At 41.5% G+C, this 13,746-nt stretch overlaps 1 protein-coding gene across 2 annotated transcripts in view; it reads left to right on the top strand.

Annotated features, from left to right (window-relative positions):
• Positions 1–12,980: 12,980 nt before the first annotated feature.
• The window catches only part of espn (espin), a 39,797-nt gene continuing 39,031 nt past the window's right edge, over positions 12,981–13,746 (top strand). For both annotated transcript variants that reach the window (XM_070969048.1, XM_070969046.1), the window contains exon 1: positions 12,981–13,519. In XM_070969048.1, the coding sequence (XP_070825149.1) occupies positions 13,220–13,519 (300 nt within the window). In that variant the 5' untranslated portion in view covers positions 12,981–13,219. The remainder of the gene's footprint in view (positions 13,520–13,746) is intronic.

Below are 13,746 nucleotides of genomic sequence, written 5' to 3'. Positions count from 1 at the left end.
TTGCTTCTTTTTTCGCCTGGTTTTGATATTAAGTTGAGCCTCTTTTTGTTTATTATCCTGTTTATTTTTGCATCAGAATTTCCCCTGAAATGAGCGACCAAACCCCAAAAAGAGCGTCTTAGTTTGATGAAAGTTGCACAGCCACAAAAAGTTAAATGAAAATAACAACAATATATACATTTAGTCTATGTTTATTTATGTGTATGGACTGGACTTGCTTGCGCGCCACAACAAAAGAAACAGAACCAGATGAGTTATTCTGAGGTGACAGCACTAATCTATTCCAACAATTACTAAACCAGATACCCAAGCCACGCCATGTATGGATTTACATCTGCTTGTGGACCCTCAGCAGCTTCTTTCCAATATCAACAACACAGCGTTTACCTGGAGCAGTGGGGGAGGAGACTGAGTGACGTGGGCGACCTGCAACACAAGCAGAGAGGTGAGTCTGCGGGGTACGAACATAGTATATCAATGTATTCTACTATATACGAATCGTGCGACACACAGGTCTGTCAAACACTGCATGGATCACACGGTGAAGAATAGCCAGTGATTCAGTGAAAAACTGGAGCAAAAGGTGATTCATTAAACTCTCTTAAAAAATCTATGAACGCAATATTACATATAGCACTGTATATATTAAACTGACATTAAACAAGTTTTATTGCAGTATCTTAAAAGAGTTTCAGTCCATCTCTGCTGCTAACCACCATCAAACACAGTGCAGTGAGCTGCCCATAGGATTCACGCGTACGGCACGCGCCACCATCGCTCAACAGATGGGAAACCCCCCTTCTCTCTCATCATCCGTCTCCACACACACACACACACACACACACACACACACACGCGCGCGCACACACACACACACTACTCTGTCTCCCACTGTCGCTCCGCTCTGCTGCTGCTCCCGCCAGCATCCCGGCTCCTGCCTGCTTGTGCCTCTTCAATATCGATGTGCTTCAACTACGGTTTTTGTCCCTTTTTATTTATTTATTTATTTATTTATTGATGGAGGCTTGGGTCACAGCTGATAAATGCAATGGCGCAGTTATAGAGCAATATAGGAATGAAAACAAGTAAAACAACACTCCACAACAAAATACAACAGAAGTGCTAAAACCATATGGCATAGACTGTATTTATATGCTCATAATCAAAATGACGACTTAGCCAAATGTTCTATAACAGATCTTTTGAACCAAATTCAGTTATAGATTGTTTTGGGTTGAATATCACTGAACAACACGTTTCAGACAGCTTTACGCAACATTTACGCACCGAATTGTTTACTGTAGCACTTCCAACCTGCTGAAAGGGAAAAAACTAAGAGCGGGAACACGTTCAACACAAGGAATCATCCACCATTTCAATTTAAGTTTATTTATTTAGACGTGGAAACTGATCTGTATAGTTTACCAAGCTCATATCTTTTTGGTCAAGATAACGCAGCTTATCGTCCACAAGCTGTCCAGCTGTAGCTCGAGGGTTTTCACCCTGTTTTTTGTCAAGCATTATAGATGCGCGGGTTTGCACGCGTCCTGCCCCATGGGGCCCCAAATAACTGCCATCAAGTCCAGTCTGGGAACGCGCTCATAGAGGTAAGACCGGAAAAAAAAAAAAAAAAAAAAAAAGTTAAAGAGAGGCTTCGGTTGGGACCCTTTTTGTCCTGGATTCAGCGTGGGTATCCATCTGTGCAACAAGCCGAGAGCACAGTGATCCTTTGTTGGGGGACGTACAGAGAAGTGGATTCACAAAGAATTTTCCAGCAACAATATGGGAAAGAAATATGATTAGCTTCTTCGTTTTCTTCCAGTTTAAATAGAGGATACTGAACTCAATGCCAGATTATTTATGTCAGATTCAAGTCGGATAAAGGAAAAAAAAAAGTTGGGAAATGTTTTAATACATGTTATTATCAGTGATTATTAAAAATCACTGGAAGTTTAACAACATCAACAGTTTTTGGCACGAGCATCTGGAGCTAAAGGTGAACGGGTAAAATGTATGTTATGTGCTCCCAGAAAACAACGTGAATATGTAAATCTTAAACTTGTGGTTAGTGAGAATGTGGTCGTATAAACGGCATGAGGCTGACACGAGCCAAAGCGTTCAGACAGATGGAGCCTGCGCGCGTTTGTTCATGCGTGAAACCTCCAGCGTCGACGGACTCTGCCTTGCTGAAGGTGATCTTCTCCATCACGGCTACACGGAGGCTTCCAGACATCTAAGTTGTCCGGCCTTCAAATTGTGACTACAGCTGGAAGGATGTCTGGCATCCCAAGCCAAAATCTACGCCCCTATTATCTGCAGCATAGTGAAGCATCTGACTGCTGGCTGTGTTTGAGTCCCACAACATCGAGACAAACATGTCAAGATGGTGTGAACTCTCTGTTGTTCCCAGTTTGTGATCAAGTCTCTGTTTAACTATTATTCTTAAAAAAAAAAAAAATATATATATATATATATATATATATATATATATATATATATATATATATATATATATATATATATATATATATATATATATATTATTTTGCTCCCACTACAAGACATTTACTTTTAAAATGTTCAAAGGTCTGGTATGTTTCACCAGCAGTTCCCCAACTGTCACTTCTGTTTTCTTGGAAATAACCTGGATGAAATATAAGAACATATTCCATGGCGGTCTGTTTGCCCCGTTTTCCATGAACCAGGTTTTACACCTGGAAGACAAATATCTAATGAAAGGCAATGAGATGCTTTATTTCCATGTCCATTTATTGAAATGTGTGTAATTATTGAAAGAACTTTGATACGTCTGTTCAGTCATTAATACAGGTCCGTGCGAAGGTAAACCCTATTTAAACATCTGTACTGTAAAATAATATCGCAAGAGCATAAATGTGCTGTTAGTGGCTTTTTAGGTCAATATATCTGACTTAGTGTGTTTGTGAGAGTCCAAGGGGACGTAATAGAAATGTCAGTGTCTTTATTAAGCTTGTGATTTCTTTTCTGATGGATAACAGGTGCAACACACAGCAAATGATTTGCTTGTAACTAACAGTCAAATCTTAAATGGGAGTTGCTATATGATCAGAAATACGTCGAGGAGCAGAATGGCATTTTCTGAATATAATCATATTAAGATGAGTGTTTGAAAGTGTTTGTTTTACATTTTTAAGCCAAAGTATAAAAAGCAACTTGCTCAGTGTTATTACAAGGATTTGAGTTGAGCGAGTTAAGTAGCTTGTTGAGATACGGAGCTATTGAATGAGTCGTGTTTTAACTCGTGCTTTAACAGACCTTGACTGTCAGAAATCCCCCAAATCATGAAGTCTAATGTCTGCAGACCCTCCCCTGTGCCACTTTGCTGTGTCTCATAGCAAGTCTTAAGTCACAGGCATTCAGCAGATTGATGGACAGACCAAGTAAGTGAGCTGTCATGTCATGAGCCTTGTTTTGTTCTAGAAGAAGTTAGACAGAAAGATTTTAAGTGATAAAACAATTTTGATATCAGAAAAGAGGACAATCGAACAACAAATAGAGCGCTGAGGACAAGGGGATGGCAGCCAGTACAAGCATGAATAGGTTTCCTCTGGATTTGTGGAAATGACTAAAATGGAAGAGAAATTGTGGAGCCTCTTTTTGACTTCTCCAGACAATACAATGGTTTTGATCCAAGCCAGCACGGCCTCGTCTTATCTCTTATTACTGCCTGTGTGGTACAGTGTAAAATACCCACGCAAATAAAGAATAGCTGATCTCACAGGGGGAAAGGGCAGGAGCACACCGGTTCACCGCTAAAACTGCAAACAAACTCACATTTCAACGGTGATGCGTCCCACAATGCAACATTTCAACATGTTTTTTATTCTCACTGGGACGTTTGCTATCTGTTCTCTGGATTCATTCACACATTGGTGGAAGATGTGGAGAGATATCCCTCTTTTCACCTGTGAACACTTGCTGCTGGTGTGATACTGAGCTGATCCCTGGACTGTTTCTGAAAGGCTGTGCACTGCAAACAGTTGATGTAATGTGGGCACATTTCTCTACTTTTGTATAATCTGGACTGTATGTGTTTCGAGCTCAAAGAATATTTAAAAACATTTCCAGCTCGATTATGAAGCAGTTATGTTTTGACACAAGCAACAGTACAAAAGAGCATTCGACTAAATATTCCTTCCCTTCCCTTTAGAATCTCTACCCAACTTTTATTTATTAATTCAATTCAATATGCCTTTATTCATCCCACGAGGGGAAATTCCAATTTCACAGCAGCATCAATAAAGTGAATTATTAGTCATTGAAGGGCATGACCATGCCAGGTGACAAGAAGGCCCCAAAGCTGTAAAGGCTTCCTGAGAGAATCCCGAGCAAAGAAAACGTCATGAACAACTTCTTTCCTCTCCTTCATTGACACGACAGAAAGCAGCATGAGCACTGATATCAATGTCATGGAGTTAAGAAAGGGATCTTCAAGGTATTACAAGGGCATACACTCCTTTCTCTGGCTACTTCTTAAGGACTTCCTCTGCAGCTTTGCATCTCTGATCAAGAGGAGTCAGGTGCGGGTGACTGGTTGACACTCCGTGTGGTGATGCTTTGTAAGGGGACTACTGTCCATGGTGCTGAAGAGGGAGAAGGTGCCTTGACAGATGAGAGCGGTCTGTTGGTGCTCGAGTCTGGCTGTGAAGTTACCCATTCAGGCCTGACAGTGCATACTGGGCTTCATGCAGTCAGTGTTCTCTACCACTGAAAGAGGCTCAGGATAATAAACATGGCAAGGAACTGGTGCTATCATGCCTTCTCTTTTGTTTTGATGCCCAAAATGACATCTTATCTATCTGAGAGCCTGTGCTAATCAAATATGCTTGGACTTTATCTGGAGAGGAATAAGAATAATGAATGAACCCTTCGACACCAACACACTACTATGAGTCTGCAGTTATGGAAAGGAACATTGCTCAAGATGTGTTTCAATAGGAGACACATAAAGAGATCCATCTTCTTAACGTCTTACTTTGGTCATGCACTGATTATCTCACGCTGGCCACTGTAAGCACAATCTGTACAATTTAATCCAATACAACCATAAATTCGACTTTTCCAAAAGGTGATAACTCCTCTTCATGTTTATCATGTTTACTGGAGTGCATCACATTGAAAGGAAGGTGTTTCTGAAATGTTGCTGCCCTCCAACAGAAAATGTATGAGCTTCATAAAAGTCAAATTTATGTCAAGTTGTATTTGGTTGCATTAGATTGTAGGGCACAGTGCTATTAGATGGCTGTAGGTCTGGTAAACAATACAATGGACAATGTGCTCAAAGCAGAGATGCTCCTTGTGTGTGTGTGTGTGTGTGGGGGGGGGGGGGGGGGGGGGGATGGGGGGGCACGAAGGAAGCCAAACCCTACATCTAAATGTAAACAAATGCAGAACTTCAGAATTTAAATAAAAAAATGTTTCATTCGTTTGCAAATGATCCACAGCGTCGTTTTGTACTGTTTGCTTGTTGTGTCACAGCACCAATCGTCACTTCTCCCTCCGGGGAAGAAAAAAGGAGACCTATCAAAATTTGCCAAGAAGCTTCCCACGCCTAAACCAACGCTGTTTCCATCGAGCATCTGCCGCACCAGTGACGGAAATCCAAACTTTGTTTTATCTCAAGTCCATTTCGACGTCACTGTCTCTGCCCCGAAGTCTGCGTCAGCATCCCCAAAGGCCACGTGCTGAATGAGACGCTGAATGATCAATGATAGTAACCTGTTCTTAAAATAAAATCATCTCTGATCAAGCAGCCCGAATGATGGAGAAATTGTGGTCTCCTCATTAAGTTAATGCAAAGGCTTATCGACTGAAGTTAATTAAAATCATCAAAACATATCTTTAATTATTTCGGCAGCCTCGTATCGTCTAAACCATAGCACGATTTGCTCAAATGTTGTGCTGTGTGTGGGTTATTTGTTTTTTTAGGGATATCAGACTAAAGTCTCTTAGGTGCTATTGGAAACACAAAAAACACCTTCGAAGCCACAGCCGAAACACATGAATCCAGCATCCTGTAGCTACATCTTAAAACATGAAAAATCTAAATACTCCGCAAAACACAGACATCAACAAACATACATATTGAATGAAAGGTCACATATTATGGCTGGATCGCGGTTCTATGTGAAAATAGTAGATGAAAGACGTAAATTGAGAGGTTTTCATGCAAACACTACTTGTGCTTTCATAACTTTGCAGACGCTTTGCCATATTCCGCCCATTGTCCCCGTTCATCACAGTGCAAAGCATCGAGCCTGGCGTCGCTTTCAGAGGCGGACAGACCTTTCTTGCCTAATTGTACATTGTATAAATCAGAGGGATGGCTCAGACAGGATTTGAATATCCGAGCAAGCCTAACCAAGCCAGAAGCCAAGCTGTAAGGCACAGCACACATCTGGTGGCGCACATTTGTTTTGCTCTTCAAAGTTGACAAAGGTAAACTTAAAGCGTCGCATAAAGGCTTCCTGTTCCAGCTCTGACAGCCTTCTCATTCACGCGCCTCAGTGCGCAGCCAGCAGTCTAATGCTCCATTAATGTGTATGGATCATGCGTGAGTGAGAAAACAGAGGCACTACCTAAAACTTCAGCATAATCTGCTGTTTATTTCATCTTTTTGTGGAGGCTGTTAAGGATCGGAGCAGCCCCAGCTACAGACGAGGTGCTGGACAAGCCGGACAGGCGGCTTCTTGGCGGGTTTTTTGAATATTGGATTTCTGATTGAGGGGAATCCATTGTGCTGCCATATCAGGGGCACGAGAACAGCACGAGCCAGGCGAACAAAGGCAGCAGATGGCTTTCCTGCTCCGATGAATTATTTCCAAGTTACAGAGACACGGGGACCATTAAGAGTTGTCCGGGGGGGAATTAAAGAGTGCGAGGCATAATCACGAAAATACATTCACATTAAGCTATTCTGCTCACAGAGCGGTCTGCTAATGAATAGCGAAATCTATTTTATCTTCCAAACTCATGACAATAAAATAAGATAAGAATAAAGGGGTCACATTTGGACAAACAAAAGAAGTGGTCTTCACGTCCTCAAAATGTAGATGAATAATCCACCCTGTGCACAAATGCCTATCTCCGCCTTTTCTGGTAGAAATCTATGCTTCATCTTTATGTTGAATTGAAAATTAATCTGGAAACTGCAAATAATCAGTTAAATCCCTCTTCTGGTCTAACTACTCTGTCAAACAGACTCAGGTTTGCAAATGCAGTCTTTAAATCAGCTTATTAAAAACAAAACAGAAAAAAATAAACCCTACGCTTTCAGATTTTTAATCCTAATATTATTAAATGTTTTCCTAGCTGTTGCACGCTGCAGCAGTCAGGCCATGGAAGGGCGTGGCCTGCGCCAGGTGTCCGCCCACAGCGACAGCGCCTCTCCGTCACTGAGCTCGAGACCTCGTGCTGGAAAAGGGCGCTCAATATGACTGCAGCCTTCAAGCAGCGACGACCTGCACGCACGGCCTGGGCTGCGTGGCCTTTAAATGACAGGGGGATGTCACAGCCTGGTATGTTGTTGTTGTTTTCCTTTTAAAAATGGAATATGATATTTATACCTGTCTCTGTTTTGAACGTCCCACTTTTGTACAGCATAAAGGACTTCATTTCCTCAAGACACTGTGATTTACACGTAATCCCAGCTGCTTATCCTTACGATCTCAGTTGGCTGTTGTAATATGATAAATGCTTATCCTTTCATGAGTAAAATATTTTGCAGGAGGCTATTTGATGTAACGCTGTCTGAGCTTGGGTAATGAGATTTGTCCAACGTGCTGAAAATGACGTTAACTGTAACACGTGACTGTGAATGTCTGAATTAGACTGTGCATATAATCTGTTATTTTATATCTTTTGCATGGGGGACAGCTATTCTGACTCCATTGTATGGTGTACAATTATTTGATCTAAGCACAGTGAAATAACTGAGGACCTTACATTGCGAAATAAGATCAGCTTTACCATATTTACAGTAAATGATATCGCACCAGAGTTCAAACTGGTCTGACCTTTCACTGCAGACGCCGCATTGTTAGAAACGCCTGTCTTGTCAAATGAGTGCTCCTGTTTCTGTCAGTCACTAATGAGCCTGAGTGTGAGAAAGTCTGACCGCAGAAATTCTCACTGCAGCTCACGGACGACTGGGTCGCTGTGGGAGAGACAACACGTCTGCACGGTGAGTTCAATGGGACCGAAGACATCTCAACTTATGTGTCAAGGCTGTCAGGAAGAGAGAATGAGCCAGATGAATTTTAGGAGAAGATGCTGGAGCATAAGTCAAATAATCACCTGTTACTTCATCTTAATTCCAGCTTTTGCTATAATGCTGTTGGATATTTCTAGAAATATGTGTGAATATGTGTCGAAGGACATAAGGTAAACAACTGGGAACAATAAGATACCACAAGATAAGATATTAAAATAGATATTAAAGATATTAAAAATAAAAAGTGCCTATCTTTTGGTATATTTACGTCTGTAGCCTGTTTATTGACAGGATGGTATTTGTAAGACAATTTTTTATGCCCATCTAAAAACAAGAAAAACAGTTATTATTATCATTATTTTAATATTTCAGTAAAGACCATGATAGAGACATAGTCAACATTAAAGCTCTGATATTTATTCATGGCCTGAAATAACCTATGAACCATAAAAGTGCAGTGTTCATTTATTGTACATTCATGAAGAGTTTGATTTAGAATGAGCCCTGTATATTGTCCTCACGTCTGCAAAGTTCCCAGATTCAAATCATAAAATTTATTAGAAATGTAAATATCAAATATATTACATGTATAATTTGATTTACATATATATGGTTATAATTATAGAGAATGTTTCAAGAGACTGCTTTAAGGTGCTTTCCTGATGTTTTATATTTGATTCATTTCAGCTCCAGCTAAAGTATATATACACACACACACACACACACACACACACACACACACACACACACACACACACACTGTATACACACCCACACAAAGGACAAAGGAACAAAGAAAGATAAGGGGAAAGATGCAGCCTAAGTTTTGGGATGGGAAGATGGAGAGCAGGATAAATAAAGTAATTTCATCTCTTTGTGTGTTTTGGTCTTCTTTCAGCTGTTTAATAAAATGTTTTTTGTCTGGTCTCTTTTTTTATGAACAATATGTTAATATATTGTAATATATGCCATTATCGATTATGATGAGCAATAGTGGTGTGTATTTTATTCTTAATATTGTAGTCCCTAAATCTGGAGATTATTATTATTATTATTATTATTATTATTATTATTATTATTATTATTATTATTATTATTGAGTATTCTAGATTATACAATAAGGTATGATGGTTCAACATAGACTGACGGCATCCTGCCTGCACGCGCCCAGGGTTGCTCAAGCGAAAGCAATTATGCTTTCTGGCACGCGTCAACCAGCTGGACCGTTGTACATGGACGCCAGGAGCTGCTCTATGTAACTATAGTTACATACAGGCCAATAGTATATTTCTGACATAACATTGTTTTAAAGATGTTTTTAAAAACACGATGATTTGGCGGAAAAAAAAAAAAGTTGTTGTTGTTGTTGTTGTTGTTGTTGTTGTTGTTGTTGTAGCCAGTTATGAACAGTTTAAAAGATCAAATTTAGGTGGTTTACTTTTCTCTGCATGGTACTGTTTCATTGTGTTTTCTGGGCTGTAAACGGAGTGTATAAGGGCGAGCTAAGTTATTAACAGCATGAACCTGAGCAGAAAATGTCCTAATTTGAATGTTCCCGCGCGGCAGCAGATGTGACCATACAATAGACGGGGCCCACGCCTGAATAATGGAGTGCAATTTGAATAACTGTCGCACGTCCGACGCGTGCAAGAAATCTCCCATCTTTCCCAGGCTTTGCAGGAAAACCGTTGGCAGCCCCGTTCCAGTTCAATGGGGATTTAGCCTCTCATTGCTTCAAGTAGTGTGAGCGTCTTTAGCGAACCCTGGGAAAGACTCCGGATCACATACGCATGATTAAATCCTGTGTTAGACCCTTCATTAGAGAGCTGTGAGGCTGCAGCTGCACCAAAGACGTGCTCTGCCTTTAATGTGTGCAACTCGTTTATCAAACCGGCAAATACAGAAACAAATGACTGATAAATAATCATGCTTTCAAAAACACAGTATGGTCCGGCCTTTAAGTAATCAATGAACCGTTTCATAAAAAAGCAGGCTATCCATTTCAAATGGTGTGTTTTGTCTATTTGTTCCATCACATTTTTTAAACCAGGTTGATTTTAGAAAAAAAAAAAAAAAAAAAAAAGCCGTCCGCCTACTCTTTCCTGAATCACTATGATAATTAAATTCAAATTGCTATATTTATGATAAACACAGTTGTTTGACTGGCTTGAGTTCTGCCTCGGTACATATATTGAAAACAAACAAATGAGAGCAGGCTATTCCTAGAAAACTAATAAATAAATTCAACCAAACAGGATGCCTAATATTATGATATTGTTCAAATACATCAGGCCTTATTAGTACATAGCCTATATTTTTATCTGAATGTAGACTTGTCATTCCTGTAATGTAAGACAAGTATGCAAAACACTGTCGTCTACAATGGCACTGATGAAGTCCCCCCCGTAAATCGTGTGAAAGACTTATTATTGTCCATTTCCTTTAGGGAATTGTACCATTAGTCAGACCGCTCGTGGGAATTCCCCCATTCCTCCCCCAAATCGGCGCGCGGTGTCTATGACAGTTGGACCAGTGCAACAGATGGGCCAGAGAGGCACGCGTCGAGCACGAGACTCACCCATCAACCCACCCCTACCCCCACCTCCACCCTCCCAGCAAACCCACCCACATCAGGCGGAGGCCGCTCGAGCGGAAAACTCAATCAGCCTAATCTGACAGTGAAGAGGCAGAAAGTGCAGAACATGCTGTGAGGTTTGCTCCCAAATCATCGCGTGAAAACACACGAAAACCTCAAATAGATATTAACCTATAAACAAGACTGAACACGAGTAAAGCACACTGGCTTGATCTTAAACAGACCCCCTGTTTTCAGTGTGTTAATAAAAGCATTCAAAGCAGTGAAACTGGCCCATTGTTTTGATAAAGTGATACCTTAGCCCACTTCATCTTCTCTTGTTAGTCGTTCTCTGGATATGTTCACTGTCCTAACATGTGAGTTAGATAGCGACAGTGATTTAGAGACGCCAGTACGAAAGGGTAACTTGACACCTGAGCACCCCTTCAGGTGGGGCTGCACCTTGGTGAATATGATGCTATCCTGCCACCGTTTGGTGATCAAAAGTATTACAGTTGATCACAGCGTCAGGTTCATGGAGATTCTTGCATGTGCTATCTATCCATCAAGATTACTTTCTTATAAAACTCATTGAAGACAAGGTCAAAACCAGCTAAGATCATAATGTGTGTGGTTCATTTTAGCAGAATACTTATGTGCTGCCAGTGGAAGTCAAATCCACAGAGAAAGGTTTTAAACTGAGGTACTCAGTGAGTGATGTGTAGGCTTCGACTATGTCTCTTATTCACACATCCAGTGGTGGAAGGCATACTCAGGTCCTTTACTGAAGAAAGCGTGCATAGGCTTATACCACAGTGCACATTTACTCTGTTCCAAGTAAGCCTACAGTCCTACATTCAAAATGTTACCAGAGTAAAAATATCCTGTTGTTATCAACACATTGAAGGTATCACAGGAGAAATGAATCATTATGGAAACAGTGGATTCAGTGTTTTAGTCTATATCACATTATTGGATAATTGTTAGCGAGCCATTAACATGCAAGCAGCATGTTATGGTAGAGGTGAGGCTAATTTGAACTTTAAAGTATACAAATAGGCACTAAAGTCAGTGATAAATGATTAGATTTTAGAGGCTGAAAATAGGCCTTGTTTTGTAAATCTTAATCTCCAACCTAACTTTCAATGTCTGATTAAGTTGCATAAATGGAGATACTCGAGTAAAATACGTGTTTGTACCTAAACATTAAACTCAATTATAGTATTCGAGTAAATGTAATCAATTACTTTCCACCACCGCAACATTTAACATTGCAGTTATCACCTATTCATCCCCCAGAAGTAATCCGTTTCACTCTTGGTCGGATTTATATGAATCAATTGCGCTGTTCTGTAAAATAAAAGTAAAGTAATTAAGATCAGAGGTTCTTTGTTGCCACAACCACATTCAATTTTACATTATTAGTCAAGAATAAACAGCAACAAAGGCAGAAAATGCTGAGGCAACATTCATAGTGAACTAGCATCGACAGTTAAATAACATGTATAATTTTATTTTTTAACAATTAATGTTGCTTCACAACTGACACTGAACATCTACAATACGCCTCTTAACACCCAAACGCCTCAACACAAGTGTAAATGCTCTCCAGAAGCTCAGTTTTCCAGAAGGCCACCAGATGGACCTCTGCAGTGTGCAAAGGTGGCCGTGAAGCGATGCTGCCTTCACTGACCGGTGGCAACTTCATGGCGCACAGGCTGCATGTAAACAAGACTGGGCGCGTGTTCAAAAGTCCATCGCTGAAAAAGTATTTGGCTGTGAGCCTTTACTTGACCGACAATCACCATCACGGTTATATAACTTTCTCTGTCGTCGTAGTTCTTAGTAGCCAGCTCGTACGGCCCCTTTAACTTCTGAGCCGATTTCCAGAAAGCAGCAACCTGTTACGGGCTCAGCGATCCTCCCCCTGATGGATTATTTAGCAGGCGCTGAGTCCCATGTCGCCATCTGCTATAGGAAGAAAAACACTGCGGAATATTCTCTGAGGCACATGATGCATGCTGGAAAGCGGGATAAACAAGCAAATGAAAGAAAAGTAGTTTAGAGCGACGCAAAAAGCAAATCAAACTTCTGCAACAGGTGTTCAGCATCCTGCGGGCGTCAGAGCGGAAAGAAGCGGAAAGAAGCTGGACTGACCTTTTTTTCAACATGAAAACACGCGTTTTAAAATGTGCCCGGACCGAACCCGATCTTGCTTTTGACCGCTCGGCTCTGGGAAGATGAGGAGCGATCACTGAGCTGTCCACACAGTAAACTGGGTGACAGAGATGATCTGAAGCTTCAGGAGTACAATGTTGTCTTCATCCGCACGGTGAACTGATCGGGCTCATCTCAGACAACCAAAACAAGGAGTCGTCCAGTGTGCAGCGGTCATGGTGGTGGAGGGTGACAAGGCGCTGCTGGCCGCAAGGCAGGGGGACGTTCAGACTCTCAAAGTGCAATTAGCGGCAAAGGCGCTCACCAGCGACATCAAGGATGTGCTGGGGGCCTCACCGGTCCACCACGCAGCCCGGGCCGGGAAACTAACTTGCCTGCGTTTCCTGGTGGAGGAAGCAGGACTGCCGGGCAACTGCGTGGCCAACAACGGCGCAAGCCCGGCGCATGACGCAGCAGCCACTGGCAACCTGGTCTGCTTACAGTGGCTGCTGACCCAGGGTGGATGTCGGCCAGAGGTGAGTGCCTTGACCTACAGCCGGACACCTTGAGGTGTAGCAGACAGTAGCCTAATTCTCTGTTTCCTCTGACCTGACTGCTATTTCCTGCCTATCCCCCCTGCTCCCAATCTCCTTTTCACCTCACCAGCTGGGGTCCAGTTGATCTGGGGTATATTTCAGCTAATGTCAGTGTTTTCATATCTAAGATCTCTCATGATGACGATGATGACACACTAAACTCATGC

Source organism: Chaetodon trifascialis, chromosome 8 (assembly GCF_039877785.1).
Source record: "Chaetodon trifascialis isolate fChaTrf1 chromosome 8, fChaTrf1.hap1, whole genome shotgun sequence".
Classification (NCBI taxonomy): Eukaryota; Metazoa; Chordata; class Actinopteri; order Chaetodontiformes; family Chaetodontidae; genus Chaetodon; species Chaetodon trifascialis.
The sequence above is the reverse complement of the archived record's forward strand: the minus strand, read 5'-3'. Positions and strand labels throughout refer to the sequence as shown.